The sequence below is a fragment of the Giraffa tippelskirchi genome, chromosome 8, assembly GCF_054371585.1.
Source record: "Giraffa tippelskirchi isolate mGirTip1 chromosome 8, T2T-mGirTip1v1.2.pri, whole genome shotgun sequence".
Classification (NCBI taxonomy): Eukaryota; Metazoa; Chordata; class Mammalia; order Artiodactyla; family Giraffidae; genus Giraffa; species Giraffa tippelskirchi.
Window position 1 is genome coordinate 36,169,382 of NC_137282.1, and position 20,246 is coordinate 36,189,627.

Sequence of the window (20,246 nt, forward strand, 5' to 3'; positions counted from 1 at the left end):
CTCTTGCCTCGTTCCAGTTTCCTCTCGTTTTCCTATTTATATCTCCTCCACTCCCAGATAGTGTCTAGATTTCCTCTGTATTTGGCTTTTGAATTTCCTTTGAACTTTCTATGTGTCTATTTAGTTATGTTGCATATATAATGATATCTTCATTTTTGCAACCTGTTGGTTAAGTTTTTGATCTTTCTAAGATAATTTTTTTTGAAAATCTGTTACATAAATGGACTTCACTTTGTCCTATTATGCTTTGTTTGGAGTATAATTGCTTTACAATGTGTGTTAGTTTCTGCTGTACAATGAAGGGAATCAGCCATATGTATACATATATCCCCTCCCTCTTGGACCTCCCTCCCCATCACCATCCCACCCATCTAGGTTATTGCAGAGCACCCAGTTGAGCTTCCTGTGCTTTATAAGAGCTTCCCACTGGCTGTTTTACACACTGTTGTGTATGCATGTCAATCTCACTCTTTCTTACTTTCAAAGGGGATTTTTTTGGATTGAAATGAGTTTCAAAGAAGTAGTATTCAGTTTGATTTGTAATCAATATATATTTATTGATTTGCTTAGCTTAACTATTTTATATAGTTATTTATTTTTATTGACAAGGGATGATAGAAGTTGATAATAAAGCCAGCAGTGTTTAATGATGTGTATGTATATTCTAAAATTTTTAGACACAAACACGTTTCATTTCTGATGCTTTTCCAAGTTTCATTTCACCTTATGCTTAAGGGGTTCTACATAATCTGTATAGACAGCGGGCGTTGGAATTGGCATAAGAATCCACCAGGAGCGGCAGCATTTCCACCTCCTTTGGCAGTAGCCAATGATATCCTCTGTTGTTCTGCAGATGTCTCTTCTGCAAATGCCTTCCAGATTGAGACAGTGGCTTCGCCCAGAACCCATACCACTTCTTACTGCAGAAGAAGAGTCATTAAGATCATTAGTCCATGAAGGGAATATAAACCTGTAAATCTAGGTGTCAGATTAGATGAGATCTAGCATGAGCATTTCTACATGGAGAAAAGAAACTGGACAAAGTGTCCATCCAATTGCTCCATCACATTCACTATCTCCTTTTTACCCAAGAGCCAAAATACTGACAAACTCCTCTCCTTTCCTTGTATCTTTAAGCTTCAAAAATAACTTTGGTAAGTGTTGAAATGAAACAACAAAGGGCTGGACAAAATGTATGTTTTAAATTCTAAAAATAATATGTCCTTATTATTTTACTCTTTTATATGGATCTTCAACCAGTATTTGCCGAGTGTCTTCTATTCACTAGGCATTTTTCTTTGTACTAGCAATAGAACAGTGAAAATGGCAGAAATGTTTCTTATCCTCACAGCAATTTATATTCAGTGAGGAAAAGTTTACCATTCAAAAATAGAATGAAGAGATAATTTCACAAAGTGTTAAGTGGTTAGAATACAATAATAAGCCAGATATAGTCTGGAGGATGGAGTTGATAAGCCAGATATAGTCTGGAGGATGGAGTTGATAAAATGGACCAAGAAAGGCTTTCTCAGGATATAGCATTTGAGCTGAGATTTGAATGATGAAAATGAAACAGACAAGTAGTTATCCACGTGAGGGTATGATAGGTTTATAGGGAGCAAGGTCCTTTGCTTAGCTTATTTGAAGAGCAGAAAGACCTATGTGAATGGAACATATTGGGAAAAAATAAGTTTGATAAGAAATGAGGTGACCTTGATTAAACAGGATCAAGATCATTCTGGGGTTGTAGGTCATAGGAAGCTTGCAGACTCATATAGTTAACATTGCAGTTTTCTTCCGTCAGCTTCTGTGTGCTTATTCTTCTTTTAAAATGTTTGGCATTTTCACCTCCCATTTCCTCCAATCCATTTAGATAAGGGATGGGTGAAGTTTCAGGAAAAACAACTCTGTGAATACTCAGATGTGCCGTGTGCTAAGTCACTTCAGTCGTGTCCGATTCTTTGTGACCCTATGGGAGGGCCAGGCTCCTCTGTCCATGGGATTCTCTAGGCTAGAATACTGGAGTGGGTTGCCATTCCCTTCTCCAGGGGATCTTCCTGACCCAGGGATCAAACCAGTGTTTCTTACATCTCCTGCACTGGCTGGCAGGTTCTTTATCACCAGCACCACCTGGGAAGCCCACTCAGATGTGGTTCTGGTTTATTCTAAACTAATAGAAAACCTCTCAATCTCTTCATGTTTCAACCAGCTCCGAAATAAGTACAATTTATTTTTTCTTTCCAAGTGAGATATGATCTACCTAACTCAAGGAACAAAGAAATTTTCATCATGGAGTGTATCAGAGGAAATTTAAATTTGTGGGCATGCTAAATGATCCTTTCAATCATATCTTTAAAAAGTAAAGAGTATTAGAAAGCTGAAAATTGGTCATTGTGTCCAGGCCATTATTTCCTCCTGGTGACTTATACAGTAGAAAAGTTAATTTCCTAAGTAGCTCTCTAGGGGCAGAGCTAAATAAATTGGACTTCTAGTGGAAAATCCAACTAGAGCAGGAGTTAGGAAGCAGACAGTTAATAACTTCACTTGGACTCACCTGTGTGTTGAGAATTTTCATACTGTCAAGATTTTACCACTCAAGAAATAATGTGAGGTCCATTTAATAATGGATTAAATCTATTAAATAAGATGACTTTCATATCATCACATTGTTTTATACTTGCCTGTTGAAGCCATTCCTAGCTAAGAATGATAAGTCAGTATTTTCTGATTAAAATTTGGTGGTGATGTTCCTGTTTACTGTAACAGAATTACATAGACAATATACCCACTTGATCAAGTAACTTAAATATGTATTTTAAGGGGAGAATGGAAAAGAAAATCAACATTGACATCTGATAAACATTATTCTTTAAATAGGAAGAATATTGCCTTAACCAAGTTAAAGTTTGTCTGCAAACAAAAATCCAGATAATGTTTCATAGTAAAATACTAGCCTCAATCCCATGAAAATCATAAAGAAGAGAAAAATTTCCAGTCAATACTATATGAATGTAGTTCTGAAATTTTTGAGATGGTCGACACCGAAATCAGATTGATTATATTCTTTGCAGCCAAAGTGGAGAAGCTCTATACAGTCAGCAAAAATAAGACCGGGAGCTGACTGTGGCTCAGATCATGAACTCCTTATTGCCAAATTCAGACTGAAATTGAAGAAAGTGGGGAAACCCGCTAAACCATTCAGCTATGACCTAGATCAAATCCCTTATGACTATACAGTGGAAGTGAGAAATAGATTTAAGGGACTAGATCTGATAGACAGAGTACCTGGTGAACTATGGACAGAGGTTCGTGACATTGTACAGGAGACAGGGATCAAGACCATCCCCAAGAAAAAGAAATGCAAAAAAGCAAAATGGCTGTCTGAGGAGGCCTCACAAATAGCTGTGAAAAGAAGGGAAGCAAAAAGCAAAGGAGAAAAGGAAAGATATACCTATTTGAATGCAGAGTTCCAAAGAATAGCAAGGAGAGATAAGAAAGCCTTCCTCAGTGAACAATGCAAAGAAATAGAGGAAAACAATAGAATGGGAAAGACTAGAGATCTCTTCAAGAAAATTAGAGATACCAAGGGAACATTTTATGCAAAGATGGGCTCAATACAGGACAGAAATGGTAGGGACCTAACAGAAGCAGAAGATATTAAGAAGAGGTGGCAAGAATACACAGAAGAACTGTACAAAAAAGATCTTCATGACCCAGATAATCACGATAGTGTGATCACTCACCTACAGCCAGACATCCTGGAATGTGAAGTCAAGTGGGCCTTAGGAAGCATCACTATGAACAAAGCTAGTGGAGGTGATGGAATTCCAGTTGAACTATTTCAAATCCTGAAAGATGATGCTGTGAAAGTGCTGCACTCAGTATGTCAGCAAATTTGGAAAATTCAGCAGTGGCCACAAGACTGGAAAAGGTCAGTTTTCATTCCAATCCCAAAGAAAGGCAATGCCAAAGAATGCTCAAACTACCGCACAATTGCACTCATCTCACACGCTAGTAAAGTAATGCTCAAAATTCTCCAAGCCAGGCTTCAGCAATACGTGAACTGTGAACTTTCAGATGTTCGAGCGGGTTTTAGAAAAGGCAGAGGAACCAGAGATCAAATTGCAAACATCCGCTGGATCGTCAAAAAAGCAAGAGAGTTCCAGAAAAACATCTATTTCTGCTTTATTGACTATGCCAAAGCCTTTGACTGTGTGGATCACAATAAACTGTGGAAAATTCTGAAAGAGATGGGAATACCAGACCACCTGACCTGCCTCTTGAGAAACCTGTATGCAGATCAGGAAGCAACAGTTAGAACTGGACATGGAGCAACAGACTGGTTCCAAATAGGAAAAGGAGTACGTCAAGGCTGTATATTGTCACCCTGCTTATTTAACTTATATGCAGAGTACATCATGAGAAACGCTGGACTGGAGGAAGCACGAGCTGGAATCAAGATTGCCGGGAGAAATATCAATAACCTCAGATATGCAGATGACACCACCCTTATGGCAGAAAGTGAAGAAAAACTAAAGAGCCTCCTGATGAAAGTGAAAGAGGAGAGTGAAAAAGTTGGCTTAAAGCTCAACATTCAGAAAACTAAGATCATGGCATCCAGTCCCATCACTTCATGGCAAATAGATGGGGAAACAGTGGAAACAGTGGCTGACTTTGTTTTTCTGGGCTCCAAAATCACTGCAGCTGGTGATTGCAGCCATGATATTAAAATACGCTTACTCCTTGGAAGGAAAGTTATGACCAACCTAGATAGCATATTTAAAAGCAGAGACATTACTTTGCCAGCAAAGGTCCATCTAGTCAAGGCTGTGGTCTTTCCAGTGGTCATGTATGGATGTGAGAGCTGGACTATAAAGAAAGCTGAGTGCCGAAGAATTGATGCTTTTGAACTGTGGTGTTGGAGAAGACTCTTGAGAGTCCCTTGGACTGCAAGGAGATCCAGCCAGTCCATCCTAAAGGAGATCAGTCCTGGGTGTTCATTGGAAGGACTGATGTTGAAGCTGAAACTCCAATCCTTTGGCCTTCTCATGCGAAGAGTTGACTTATTGGAAACGACCCTGATGCTGGGAAGGATTGGGGGTGGGAGGAGAAGGGGATGACAGAGGATGAGATGGTTGGATGGCATCACGGACTCAATGGACATGGGTATGGGTGGACTCCAGAAGTTGGTGATGGACGGGGAGGCCTGGCGTGCTGCGGTTCATGGGGTCGCAAAGAGTCAGACACGACTGAGCGACTGAACTGAACTGAACTGATAAGTCATAAAAAGGAAACTCTGCGATGACTTGAGCCTACTGTTTTTTCCCCTCCTTCTGTATCTCCCCAGCTGCCGTGGGAATGATGTAAGTAACATTTTGACAGAATCTGTAGGGGTGCCAGAAATCACAGGATACCATCAATGCATCAGAAACAGAGAAATAACTGAAAGACACAAACCAAATATGATCAGGTTGAGAGAAAGATTTAAACTTTGGCCAAAATTATGGGCTCAGTGCTCTCAAGTGACTACTGTTGTAGAAATAAACGGACCCTGAAGAATATCCTTGAAATATTTCTATTCTTGAAAATGATAGGTCGATTTCCTAAAATACTTCCTTCTTCAAGGAACAAAGTCTGTGAACTGAAGCTTGAGCAGTGGGCCCTCTGTGTTGGTCAGCTAGGTGGGTGGAGGGTTTCCTGGAAGGTCAGGGCTGTGATCACCAGTCCTAATGCGGGGACTGACTCTTTTCTTTTGCACATTGCCCTTTGGTTAAGACTGGAATCCAGGAACTGAGATAAAGAAGGGGAGAGGTTTACAGCAGTAGCGTTGGATGCCTGCAGAAATACATTCTCATTGAGACCGTAAGAACATGGCAAACTGAGCACAAGCAATGAATTTATTATGAAAGAAGACCAGGAAGGTAAGACACTAGGACTACAAGTTAATGGGAAAATAACATATTTGCATCTTCACAGACTAAAGGTATGGGAATCACCCATATGAGCAAATAAATATATTCTTGCCTTGACAAAGAAAGCAACTGAGTAAAAAAAAAAAAAAAAAGAAAGCAACTGAGTAATTTATGTGTGCATGCTTAGCCACTCAGGCGTGTCTGACTCTTTTCAACCCCATAGCCTGTAGCCGGCCAGGCACCTCTGTCCATGGGATTCTCCAGGCAAGAAGACTGGAGTGGGTTGTCATGCCCTCCTCCAGGGAATCTCCCCAACCCAGGGATCAAACCTAGGTCTCCCATATTGCAGGTGGATTCTTTACCATCTGAGCCATCTGGGAATTTATAGATCACATTTTTAAGAGCCCCTCAGTGATCTGGGTTCTCAAAGAAAGCAAATTAACTAAATTGAAAAGTGTAAGGACCTACCCCAAGGGAGGGGGAGTGGGGCCACAGAGATGGCAGTGTAGGTGGTTTGTCTTACCATCTTCTCGGCTCCTCTCAAAGGTCTTATATTTATCTTTGCCCTAAGGATTTAAGGCCACAGAGTCTCACATTTTGTGTGGCTGTCTCCGTTTCCCAGCCCAATCATTTTCTTCCTATGGAACTCATGCATTAGTATTCCAAACTGTGTTTTCCTCCAAATTGCCTCGTTTTGCGGGACTAGGTTTAGGTTGAGGTACCTATTCTGTGTGATGCTATTTAACATATGAAGCCCTTCCTAAAATGTGGACCAGCACTTGATCTTCTCAGTAACCCCTTACTGAGGGCTCTAATTCTCTTTCTGAAACCCTCTCCTGGGTCTGTGCTGTTTACATAGTGTGGCCCAGTGGCCAGTTTAGGTGAGACAGGTCTGGGTTATGCCTTAGTTCTGATACAGTGATAAGACTGCTGCTTTCACTTTCCAATAGTGTCTAGTTCAGATTAAAAAAATTTTCATCTGACTTTTGTAATTATGGCTACACCTCTCCCATAATGAGAGGTGCTCATTATTATGCTCATTTGTCAGTTCCTTCAGGACAGAGCTCCCCAGGACGCACCCTCTGCACTAAATCCTGTCGATAGGTCTCTGTCCATCTTTCTCTGACCTACTGAACGGATATAATGATAGATGCTGATGGAATCCAATCCTTTCCGATCTACCTGCCTACCAATAAGTCACTGTGCCTCCCTAGACACCCCAAGCTACAAAGTAAGGATAAAGCCGAATGTGACGCCATCCGGCATTCGGCTAATGGCAAAGGAATGATCGCTCTACTGTCCTCCCCTATTGTCATCCTGTTAGGTTTATGGATCTGTAAGACTGATTCCAGGGTCTTGCCTGACCTTCCCAATAGCTTTCTGAACTGTGGACCCAGGTAGTCAGCCACCACCTTACCTGGGGATAGGAGGGTCAAGAAGAAGAGGGCAGAGAGCAGCAGCTGGAGCCTCACGGGTGAACAGCAGCTGGGGGGAAGGGGAATCAGCATGGCTCGAGCTGGCGATCACTGGGCGGGCAGGTCCGGGGCCTTTTATGATGTCCCCTGGGCCTGCGGTTTTTCCATGGTTAGTAGAGCCTATCCAAAAGAGAGTTAACTCAGTCTTTCACAGGAAATCTCCAAGGAAAAAAAGTACATGGTGTGGTGGAAACTCAATGGATGAGAAAGCAGAAGCTGGTCCCATGGGTTTCCCAGATTCAGGATATCCGAGTTATCTGCTGTGTTCCCTTATGGGGAGGCCCTCCCAGCAAGGGATTGATGACTTTAGCAGTCAGCCAATGAAGACGTAGTCAGTTCCTCTTTATGTTACATGGGAAATAGAAACTGAGTTCTGTAGGGTATGGAGTTAGAGAAGGTGAGGTTCAGAAAAAGAAGGAGACCAGCACTTCCCAGGAACAGATCACCTTTAATGAGGCGAGGAGGGGCAGCAGTCAGATTAGTGAGCTGCTGCACTAACCCAAGAAAAGAGTAAGTATATACAGGCATGTATGTGGAAACCTGCTGTCTTAAGGGGGCCTGTCCTTCTCCAAGGTTGTTCAGAGTAGTTCTCTCTTAAACGGCTGGGGCAAGGAATTCTGGAGATCGGCCAGAGGCTGGGACCGGCTGGGAGCTGGGCATAATCAACCTTAATGTCCATTTTTTTCCTTCGGGTGAGAGAGTTCTTTGTTTTGCATAGAACTGTGGGGAGGACACAGAGGGGAGTTTAACTCCAGCCTATTTTGAGCCATATAACTTTCCTTCAAGTTCTATTTCACATTGATAATATTTAGAATTGAAAGTGTTTGTACATTTTACCTTAAAATTGCCATTTAAAAAACTGCTGTTTCAGTTGCTCTACAGTCTTGTTAAATTTTTATTTATTTATTTTTGGCTGTGCTGGTCTTCGTTGCTGTGCGGGCTTTTCTCTAGTTGTGGCAAGCAGGGGCTACTCTCTGGTTGCAACACACAGGCTTCTCATTGCAGTGGCTTCTCTTATTTTGGCGGTGCACGGGCTCTAGGGTGCTCAGGCTTCAGTAGTTGCGGCAAATGGACTCAGCAGTTGCGGCTCCCAGGCTCCAGACCACAGGCTCAATAGCTGCGGCGCACAGGTTTAGTCGCTCTGCAGCATGTGGGACCTTCTCTGATCAGGGACTGAACCCATGCCCCCTGCACTGGCAAGCAGATTCTTTACCATGAGCCAGCAGGGAAGTCCGCTCTACGGTCTTAATGTATTCTTCACCTACTTGATCTACCAGTTGTGAGTCAGAAATATCTGTGTTACTCTTGGTTCATTCATTGTGAAGTAACTAGACCAGGAGAACCTCATGGACAGGGGAGCCTGGCGGGCTACAGTCCATAGGGTTGCAAAGAGTTGGGCAAAGACTTAGCAGGCAACTAGACCTGCTACCTAGATTTTTAGGATGCTACAGCAATAGTGTCAGTAACAGCAGCAGGAGACACAACAGTGGTAGCAGTTCTATCCATCAGGATCCAGCCAATTAGAATAGAGGGGTGCTTTGGAAGAGGGGACTTCCATCAGGATTTGTCCAGAGAGAATGCCGAGGGAGCCCAGAAGTAACTGCAGGCAGTGGATATCACCCCTCAGTGAGACAACACAATGGAAGAAACCAGGAGCCAGGGGAGGACTCCTGTGGTCCCCGGGCCTCGGAGGAGGGGGCACGCTGCCCAGCTGTGCTGGTGCCTCTGCAGGTCTGAGGGGCCACCTTTCAGAGTCAGTCCTCAGGTCTATAAAAAGGGGCATCGACCAGCTGTTGCGGACACCTGTGTGAGCACATCGTGAGATGGGTTCTGGAGTGCCACGTGAAAGTGGACCCGGGAGCCCACCATTGTTCCTGGATGCAAGAACTTTTGTTGATAGCAACAAAAGTGACAGGAGCAAAAGTGAGGAAGGAAGTCCCTCCCCCTTCTTCAAGCTCTAACTCTCCCTGGAGCGTCCACTCTTGAAGCCAGTTGGCAAAGGAGTCTGGGAAATGTGATCTGCACCTTCCTGGTTCCCGAGTTACTGGGAAGCCTGGCGTCAAAGAGGGTACCCATAACAGAGACTCTGGGGAGGTGACGCCACAGTGATGCAACGTTAGAAAGTTCGAGCGGTCAGGTTTTTTTTTCAACATGCAGACGTTTCAAGTGATTATGTTGTAAACGCATTCTGTATTTCTTAGATTTTAAGTCACCTAGGGAAACAATGTTCCAGAGTGAAATACAAGGAGGGATATTGAACCTGGGGATGAACTAAATCAGATTCATTCTGGCAATGGGATCTGATGATAATTGGGCCAGAAGGTGGTTAGATCCTGAAAAAGACTTAGAAGCAAAAACAAGAGAGAAGCAATGCATAAGAATGAAAAATGCTATCAGTTATGCTGGAGTATCTAAGAATCACTTTCCTCTGCTGCCTGTCCACAGATTAAAGTCTCACCATTCTGAAGGATAGCTATGGGAGTGGGTGGGTGCCTCATATCTATTTAGGGCTTTTCTAAGGAGGCTACAACATGCTCTTGAGGCAAGATATTTACCCCCTTCTGGTTTCTGGTTCTTACCATTGTGTCAAAGCCTGTAGCAGAGTTTTTCAACCTCAGCGCTGTTGATATTTTGGGTCAGATGATTCTTTGTCTTGAAGGTCATTTCGGTCATTGTAAGATGTCTAGTAGCGTCCATGGCTGGTAGCATCTTGGCTACTATTAATAGATGCTGGGAGCATCTTTCTGGTTGTCACAACTGAAGGTATCTCTAGACATTGGCAACTATGTGCTGGGGAGGAAAGCATCTCCAGGCGAGCGCTCTGGGTTATAGCATCTAATCCTCATGCAGGGGTGTTTTTCTTCTACTTTTGGACCATTCCTTAGGGCAGAGGTTTGGCTGTAGGGTTATCAGATGGGATTACCTGCCTTTGAATGAACCCAGGTAAAAGTTGGGGTTATATGAACTCATCAGGAGCAGGGCCAGACAGGGTTTTTTCCATCACTCAGTATCAGCACCCACCGTTTTATAATTCGGACTGTAAGAGATGATGATGAAGACTTCTCTGCACGACTGGAACTTCTCCAGATTTTCACCTCTCCCCATGGTGGTGCCAGGTCTTAAAGGTACAGGAAAGTTCTGGGGGTGGAAGCTGTGGTTACTCAGGAAGGCCATGTTCTGGGTGGAGGAATATAGCAGGTTCTTGTAAGTGAATTCTATCCTGACATTAAAGCCTGAGGAAAAGAAGCTACAAGCTGTTAGAAGTCAAAGTGAAGTCACTCAGTCATGTCCAACTCTTTGCGACCCCATGGACTGTAGCCTACCAGGCTCCTCCGTCCATGGGATTCTCCATTCTCCAGGCAAGAATACTGGAGTGGGTTGCCATTTCCTTCTCCAGGGGATCTTCCCGACCCAGGGATCGAACCCTGGTCTCCTGCATTGGAGGCAGATGCTTTAACCTCTGAGCCACCAGGGAAGTCCTAGTTAGAAGTCAAAGGGCGCTATAAAAGCTGAAGACAGGAACAGAGCTGATATTTGTGTTGTCTTTTAAGTCAGATATATTGGGATGTGTCTTTCACAATAGAATTTTATTCATTAAAGTTTAGTTCATTTCTATGAGTTTTTAAATGTGCATATAGCTGTATAACCACCACCACAATCAATACCTAGAACAGCTCCATCACCTACAAAATTCCCGTCATATTCTCCTGTGTCCGACGTCTCCTATTCCCAGCCCCTGACAACATCTTTCTGTCCCTATAGTCTGTTTTGTCTTCTTTTTAATCTATTTCTGCTTAACTGAGGTTTTGGTAGTTTGTTTCTTTCAAAGAATTCACCCATTTTCATTGATCTTGTTGGATTTATGTATGTAAAGCTATGCCTATAATGCCTGGTTGTTCACCTTGTATCTGTAGGATCTAATGTGCTTTCTTTCATGGTTGGCATTGGTAATCTGTGTGCTTTTTGTCTCTCAGATCAGAATGGTAAGACACTTATAAATTTTATTCATCTTTTCAAAGAACCAGCTTTTGATTTCATTTCTATTTTCTATTGATTTTCTGTTTAATTTCTTTTATTATTTACATTAATCTCCTCCTTTGTTGATTTTAGATTTAATACGCTCTTCTTCGACTGTATAAGCATTTGGATACTATAAATTTATTTCAAAATGCTACTGTAGCTTTATTCCACACATTTTATTATGTCATATGTTTTTCAAATGCTTATTCATTTTTATCTAGAAGTTTGTTGTTTGATTTTCAAATATATGGGAACTTTCCAAGTACTGAATATTGATTTCTGGTTTAATTCTAGTAAGGTTATTGAGCGTATTTTGTATGACCTAGATAATTTTGTGTTTATCAAGACTATTTTGTGGCCCAGAATACAGTTTACATCTCTAAATGCACACTTAGTTTACTCTACTGTTGTTGTGGGAAGGTTTTAAACAATATTAACTAGATTAAGCTGGTTGTTAGTATTGTCCAGGACTTTTATATACTTACTGAATTTTTGCCCTCATATTTTAGCTGTTACTGAAAAAGAAATGATTTTTTTAATTGAGATATAATTGATATACAATATTATATTCATTTTGAGTGTACAACATAATGATTTAATATATGTGTATATTTTGAAGTGATCACCACCATAAGTCTAATTAACATCTATCAAAAAGCATGGTAAGCAAGCTCCAGGAGATAGTGAAGGACAAGGAAGCTTGCTGCACTGCAGTCCATGGGGTGGCAAAGAGCTGGACACGACTTAGGCATGGAACAACAACAAAGTATGGTTACAAATTTTTTCCTTGTAATGGGAACTTTAAGATTGAATCTCTTAGCAACTTCCAAGTGTTGAAGTGTTGAACATTGCCCAGAATGAATTTCTGAGTCAAGGCAGAATGCCTGGCAGGGCAACTGTGCAATACAGTATTAACTATATTCACTATGCTGTACACTGGATCCCTAGGATTTATTTTATAATGAAGCTTTGTACCTTTTGACCATTTTACCCACCTCCAACACCCTCACTGCAATGACCACCAATCTGTTCTCTGTATCTATGAGTTCATTGTGTTTTTGGTTTGTTTTTTCTTTTGGATTCCATGTATAAATGAGATCATACAATATTTAACTTATTTCACATAGCATAATGCCATCAAGGTCCATTTGTGTTGTCACAAAATACAGGATTTCCTTCTTCATATAGCTTAATAATATTTCATTATATATTAATATATATCACATTTTCCTTATTCATTCATCTATCAATGGACACTTAAGTTTCCCATATCTTGATTATTGTGAATAATGCTGCAATGAACACTGGAGTACAGATATCTTTTTGAGTTAGTATTTCTGTTTCCTTCAAAAAAAAAAAGCACAGGAGAAAATTTGTTGCATCATATGGTAGTTTTATTTTTAAAATAGCCTCTGTTTTCATTAAGATGAAATGATCTTAAATATAAAAAACCCTAAAGACTCCATAAATGACTGTTACAACTAATAAATGAATTAAAGTTTCAGGATACAAAATCAACATACAAAACTTAGTTGCATTTCTATATGCTAAAAATGAACTATCTGAAAAATAAAGAAAACAATTTTATTTGTGATAGCATCAAAAACAATAAAATACTTAGGAACAAATTTAGCCAAAGAACTGAACCATCTATACACTGAAAATATAAGACAATAATAAAGGAAATTGAAGAAGGCACAAATAAATGAAAAAGTGTCCCGGAATGGAATAGTGTTTGGTCATAAAAAAATAAGAAGGAAATTCATGGATGAACTTTGAGAATGTAGGCTAACTGAAGTAAGTCAGAGAAAGACAAATACCATATGATCTCATTTATATGTGGAATTAAAAAAAAATCCAAACTCATAGAAACCACGAATCGACTGATGGTTGTAGGGGATGGGATGAATGGGTGAGGATGGTCAAAGTGTACAAGCTTCCATTTATAAGGTAAATAAGTTCTGGAGATCTAATAGACAGCCTGCTGTATATAGTTAAAATTTTAGTGTATAATTGAAAATTGATAAGGGAGTAGATGTTAAAAGTTTGCACTGCATATGCAAAAAAATTCTAACTATATGTTAGGATGGTAGTGGTAGTTTAGTCGCTAAGTCGTGTCCGACTCTTGCGACCCCGTGGACTGTAGCACGCCAGGCTCCTCTCCATCTGTTAGGATGGCTATTGTCAAAAAATAAAAGAGAAAAAGTGTTGCTGAGAATGTGGAAAAGGGGGGACCCAGAGCACTGGCTGTGAAGAGGGTGTGAGAAGAACTTGTCTTTGATCTGGGTGTAATTCTGTCCGTGATGCAGCTTGCTGGTGTCCGGGAAGATTTCCTGTGAGCTGCCCTTTTGTCAGGAAGGGAGACCCCACGAGGCTGCATGGAGTGAAGGGGTGCATTCTCCAAGTGGGGAAGGGGATTCATCTCCCCAGATGAAGGGCAGAGGGCGGCAGGGCCAGGTGAAAACAGGAGGTGAAAGAAAGTTCCCGCCCCCAACCAGAGCTCATCCAGGCCAGATAAAAAGATGGAAACAAACCACAGCCAAGTGAGGCTACATCACAGGATTCTTAGACCAGGTTCTGTGTTTGCAAATTTTGATTCTTTATTTATTGAAAACTCACTAAGAATCCCTGTGAGAACAAAAGACAGACAGGCATGACTGAAAGACCAGGAGAGACTGAGAATAAAACATCCAAACAAAAAGCTTCAGGAGGGCTTCAGCGCATCCTGGGTGTAGTGGGGTCGACTTCAGGGACGTGCACCATGGGCAAGCAGCATGGTCGGCCATCCAGACATCGCCCAGAATGAATTTCTGAGTCGAGGCAGAATGCCTGGCAGGACCCATTTGGACGTTCACAGATCTCCCTGAAACTGGCCCTGCCTGCACAGAGAAGAGGGTGATGGTTACTGTTTACTGGTCTCCTTAAATTTTATTGAATTACATGGGATGCAGGAATATCTGGAAACAAGCTTGTATGGATTTTTCATTGTTACTCGATTTTCTTAAAAATCTGTTTGTTGTTTAGTTGCTAAGTCGTGTCCACTTCTTTGCGACCCCATGGACTGCAGCCTGCTAGGCTCCTCTGTCTGTTGGATTTCCCAGGCAAGAGTACTGGAGTGGGTTGCCATTTCCTTCTCCAAGAGATCTTCCCAACCCAGGGTTTGGCAGACAGATTCTTTACCAGTGAGTAACTGGGAGAGCCCCTTAAAAATCTGCTTTCACACAAAAAATTTGGATTTGGGGCATTCTTGTAAAATCTGGCAAAATCGAGCGTATCTAAGAAAGCAAAGACTGCCCATGCATAGCCCTGCCCTCGCTCCGGGGCTCACATACATCAAAGCTCCTCCCGTCTTTCTCACTGCCTGTTATCTCCTGACACTGATGGCAGAAGTCAGTTTTTATTTGTTATGAGTCTTGTACTGCTCATTTTTCTAAAGTAGAAAAAACTTTTTAGAGAAAGCTATCTTTCTGTGTGTTTGTGTATCTTTCAAAAGTGGAACTGAAATACAGATCCAAAAGATAATGTACACAAGGAAATTGTTAGAGAGGATATACTTCTGGGGAAGGGAACAATATTCCTAGGTATGTAATGTGCAGACAGCGCCCACGTCAGCATTTCTTGCATCATGAGGGGGCACTCACTGCTTCTCTCCCTGGTGCTGGTCTTCCAGGTTGCAACCTGATGCAGGATTCATTGCAAACATTAAGAGTTCTTAAGGGATAGGCTACCCACTCCATTATTCTTGGGCTTTCCTAATAGCTCAGACGGTAAAGAATCTGCCTGCAATGCGGGAGACCTGGGTTCGATCCCTGGGTTGGGAAGATCCCCTGGAGAAGGGACTGGCTACCCACCCCAGTGTTCTTGCCTGGAGAATTTCATGGAGAGAGGAGCCTGGCAGGCTACAGTCTATGGGGTCACAAAGAGTCGGACACAGCTAAGCAACTTTTACTTTCAAGGGCTGAACACACATGCTTGTTAAAAACATTGAATTGTATTTGACTTATGTCCTAATATATTAGTGTTCTGGAGATGGGTCACACACAATGAGGAGCTCAGTTTCGAAAGCGGCTTCATCTCAGCAGCCTCCATATGTAACAAGGTGAACCCTTCCCACGACAGCTTCTGAAACTGTTTGCTGGCATTAAAATAGGTCTCAAAACCAGCACTTCTAGATTTTTCTATTCCAGAACACAAAAGCCAACTCTTGAATAGCTTCAAATAAGTGTACGGCATTTGTAGCCATTCAACAAAAGTCCACTGAAGTCAAAGGAAAGTCAAATGGATTAAATTGAATTTAACTCTTTACCATTCACAAAGCAATCACTAATGGATATTTGTTATGCATCCACTGAATGGGAGGCCCTGAGTGGGGAGCAGGCTTCCAAAGAAAAAAAGATAGGATGGCCCTGACTTCCAAGATATCATGGTCCAGTCATCTTGGTGGCTAGACAGTCCAGGGAAGAGTCAACTAGCTCTCACAGTAAAGTGTTGGCCCAAGGATGAAGAGGTTTGGTAAATGAGAGCCAGAGATAAGTAAAACATGACTGAAATAAAGACAGTGTAAGTGTACCAGGGGATGAGAGCGCAAGGCACTAAAGCTTTAAAGAATCTGAGGATTGGAGTAGGCTTTGGAAGGAAATTTGTGGGATCAGATTAGTACTAAGTAAGGCTGTCTATTCAAGGTTTTCACCTGCATTTTCCCCTATTCCCAGAATAGTAACATTTTCTGTATGTGTGTGTATATACACACATGCACTTTGCCTGTCTGTGAAATCTGTCACTGCCCCACACTCCACAAGGGATCTGAGATGAATGAAAGGGCTGGGATTACAGCTCCTTATATGAGGACCGTCCACATTCACCCATCTGTGTATCTTCAGACTCCTTCCCAACCCTGAGACCCTGAATTCTCAGGAAAAGATAAGACATTCCTGTTGACATAGAGCAGTGAGTCACTCATCCTTCCTTAGATCAACAGGTCCTGGAGATAAACATCTGTGCCTGCCCCTGTGATGGGTGTTGGCACACCACACAGCATGCAGGTGGATAGACTCCACCGCAGCGCCATCTTCATCCCCGTGTTTAAGTTCTATTCCAGGAGAACAGATGTTGAAAAGGAAGAGGAAGCCCTGGAGCCTTCAGGGACATCATCAAGCCAGGAGACCAGCAGTGTTAAGGGGCAATGGGTTAGAGGTCTCTCGGGAGTCAGACACAGACTAAGCACGTACACACACACACACACACACACACACACACACACACACACACACACACTGACTCAGAGTGGCCTTTCAAGGAGACCCTTCACCAATCCCCCTGCCTGGGCACGCACACACACACACACGCGCGCGCGCGCGCGCACACACACACACACACACACACACACACTCAGAGTGACCTTTCAAGGAGACCCTATATAAGTATCTTAGGATTCTAATTTTTGCTGGAAGTAGAGGAATTTTGGAGACCAAAATTTAGTAGAATAATGCCCCCATTTTTTGCCATCTAAATGTAGAAACGGCTAGTAAATTTGCCTAAATAAATCATCTTCAGTGCTGGAGCAAGGAGGGTTTCTTTCAGGCCCTTGAAACACCCTTGAAACGCCCTTGACTTCGCGTCGTCTAACTGAGATTCTCTGTGGGGAACGACTGAGTCGGGAGGCTGCGGGTCTTTCGAGGTTTCCCACGAGACCCTCCTCAGGCAGAGGTGATGGAGACGTTGCTCTGATCACTGGAGGCGCTCAAGGTCTCAGGCACCCTTACTCTTACCAAGGCCTCAGCAGGGTGCTGTTGTTGTCGTTGTTACCTGGAGGGACGTGGCTCATACAGAAGAGAACGGTAAACAGGGGCACAGCAGTCCTCATGGCTGGAGAGAGGAGAGAGCTTGGCTGCGTCTCCAGGAGGCAGAGGACGCTTCCGCCCGCGGCTCCGGTGCCAGCGGGACGTCGGGGGCCGGATGTCCGCGCTCCTCCGCCTCATTAGGGCTCCGGGCAGAGCTGTTCCCAGCCCAGAGCGGCCTTCGCAGGAAGCCGGAGAACCCTTGTATCGTGGGACACTCAGATCATTGGGAGCCTGTGGGCGCACACTTCGGACCAGAAAGCCGTGGTAAATGGGGACATGAGCTACAAGTGCTCTGGCTCCGGATCAAAGGGTCTGAGCGCAGAGCCGTCTGTATTCGGGTACAATGAGTGCGGCTGGTTTCCTCAGTGACTAGACGTTCTTCCCAGGCTTTACGAGCCAGCCTCACGATCAATCGCCTTCTCCCTACTGGTCCGAAAGCCCACGCTGCTCTGCTCACAACGTACTCATGACACGCATGTGAGTCTGCTTGACAGACACTGCCTCCCAGTGAGGTGTGAACTCATTGTTGAGACCAGGCTTTGCTCCTCAGGGCTGAGGAGGAAGTTGAATCCTGTGGTCATTTACTCTCAGAACCTCATCAGGTCAGACGCCATGGGGCAGGGAAATGGACATACCTCTGAACATGGAGGCAGGAGATCAGGGTTGAGGTCCAAGTCTCTAGGCCAGCCCCTCACTAGAGATCCAGACATCGGCAGAAAGCCGTCTTCCTGGGGTCTCAGCAGCACCTGCATAGATTCAGATCTGCTGCGCCTTGATCAGGAGACACTCGATCATGCGTGAAAACAACTGGGAAAGCTGCTTCAAGATGCAGACACCCAGACCCACTCCAGGACGTTTTAGCTTGGCAGGGTGCAGTGGAGCCTAGAAGTCTGCCTTTTTAACACAGTGCCCAGGTACCAATTCTGGAGTGTATTCTGGAATACTCAGTGGAAAACGTCACCTTAGATCATCTCTCAGCTCCTTTCTAGCTCTTACATTAGAGTGTTCCAAGTGCTCTTGTCTGAGTAAATCTCATGGTTGGCTTCTATGACTGACAACAACATTCTGTGTGTGTATATAGGTGTGTGTGTGTCTGTGCGTGCAGCACACAAAGGTAAATTGCACACCTTAATCTGTGCCAAGTTAGAGTCCATTTTTTAAAGACAACTGGCCAGGGGAATAATTAAATTGACAGAAAAATCTATTTGGAAGAAAGCTCTTGCAGTAATAGAGGCTAATAGAGGTTCCAGACTAAAATAATGAGTGTGTATAGAGAGGGAGGAGCAAGAATGTTTGAGACACAAAGCATAGGGCCATGATGACATTTATAATGAAAGTGGGCACATATGAGTAGCCAATAATTTTAACCTCAGTGCTTAAGTAAATGGTAAGAGCACTTACCTGGAAATAGAACTGTGCTGAGAGGCAAGCTGGCTGCTCTGATAGCTAAGTTGGTAAAGAATCTGCCTGCAATGCTGCTGCTGCTGCTGCTGCTAAGTTGCTTCAGTCGTGTCCGACTCTGTGCCACCCCATAGACGGCAGCTCACCAGGCTCTGCCGTCCCTGGGATTCTCCAGGCAAGGATACTGGAGTGGGTTGCCATTTCCTTCTCCAGTGCATGAAAGGGAAAAGTGAAAGTGAAGTCGCTCAGTCATGTCTGACTCTTTTGCGACCCCATGGACTGCAGACTACCAGGCTCCTCCATCCATGGGATTTTCCAGGCAAGAGTACTGGAGTGGGGTGCCATTGCCTTCTGGAGACCCAGTTCAATTCCTGAGTCAGGAAGGTCCACTGGAGAAGAGATAGGCTACCCTCTCCAGTATTCTTGGGCTTCCCTTGTGGCTCAGCTGGTAAAGAATCCTCCCGCAATGAGGGAGGCCTGGGTTCGATCCCTGGGTTGGGAAGATCCCCTGGAGAACGGAAAGGCTACTCACTCCAGTATTCTGGCCTGGAGAATTCCATGGATTATACAGTCCATGGGGTGGCATAGAGTCAGACACAACTGAGTGACTTTCACTCACTTCACTGAGAGGCAAGGGGGTGGTGACCCTCAGCCTGAGCAAGTGTAGATAAGTGCCTAGTTGGTCAGGGAGTTCTAGAACCACTCGTGGTGGCCTCTGCTGCCCCCTGTTGGTGCTGGAACAACAGTCACTGACACTTTCTTGTCTTCTGCTGAGATAGAAGCCTGCTGTCTGGACTCCCAGGGTTCTGGAGGAAGAGCTGGCAGAAAGCACCTAAGTATGAGGGCTGAGGCGATTCTGGGGCTTCCTGCGGCTGTAGGCAGTACACAGGCTGACCACATTCTCCAAGCAGGGGACTGACCGGAGTGCATTGTTAACGTGCATAAGTGGCCCCGGGGATCTGGGAGGCCCTGATTCTGTTTTTAATAAGGTCCTCCCATGCTCCTCTTTCCCCTCAATTACAAGATCTTGAGTAAAAATAATATTAAGATGATCTTCAAGGCTTAGAGATAAAAACCACAAACAAAATGTTTTATATGGTAAAACTTTATTAAAATTGAAATTTTTTCATTGGTAAATTTTATAAAATTTGTGGGAGACATTATATCAATTCTATCAAAATTATCATTACAAAGCAAGGTGGCAACTTATTCCAACTAGTTTTTCATACCAATATTACATAATAGGGCTTCCCTAGTGGCTCAGTCTATAAAGAATTCACCTGCAGTGCAGGAGACCTGGGTTCAATCCCTGGGTTGGGAGATACCCTGGAGGAGGGCATGGCAACCCACTCCAGTATTCTTGCCTGGAGAATCCCCATGGATGGAGGAGCCTGGTGGACTGCAGTCCATGGGGTCCAAAAGAATTGCACACGACTGAGCAACTAAGCATAGCATTACATGATAACAAAATCAAAAATTTCCTTATGAGCATAAATACAAAAGATCTTAATAAACTATTAGCAACAGTATGTAATTATATATACATATAAAGTGGATCTTGACCTATTGGTGATTTGATTTAGGGCAGAAGGAAGGCC

At 43.3% G+C, this 20,246-nt stretch overlaps 2 protein-coding genes across 2 annotated transcripts; both read right to left on the bottom strand.

The window, feature by feature from the left end:
* Positions 1 to 714: 714 nt before the first annotated feature.
* LOC145518849 (beta-defensin 109-like) lies at positions 715 to 7,420 on the bottom strand. The gene is made up of 2 exons (XM_081523894.1): positions 7,330 to 7,420; positions 715 to 920 (listed from the first exon to the last, which is right to left on the bottom strand). Exons 1-2 carry the CDS (start codon positions 7,418 to 7,420, stop codon positions 715 to 717), a joined length of 297 nt encoding a protein of 98 aa, XP_081380020.1.
* A 6,702-nt stretch (positions 7,421 to 14,122) lies between these two features.
* On the bottom strand, positions 14,123 to 16,367 carry DEFB108B (defensin beta 108B). The gene is made up of 2 exons (XM_081524217.1): positions 16,301 to 16,367; positions 14,123 to 14,286 (listed from the first exon to the last, which is right to left on the bottom strand). Exons 1-2 carry the CDS (start codon positions 16,365 to 16,367, stop codon positions 14,123 to 14,125), a joined length of 231 nt encoding a protein of 76 aa, XP_081380343.1.
* Positions 16,368 to 20,246: the final 3,879 nt, after the last annotated feature.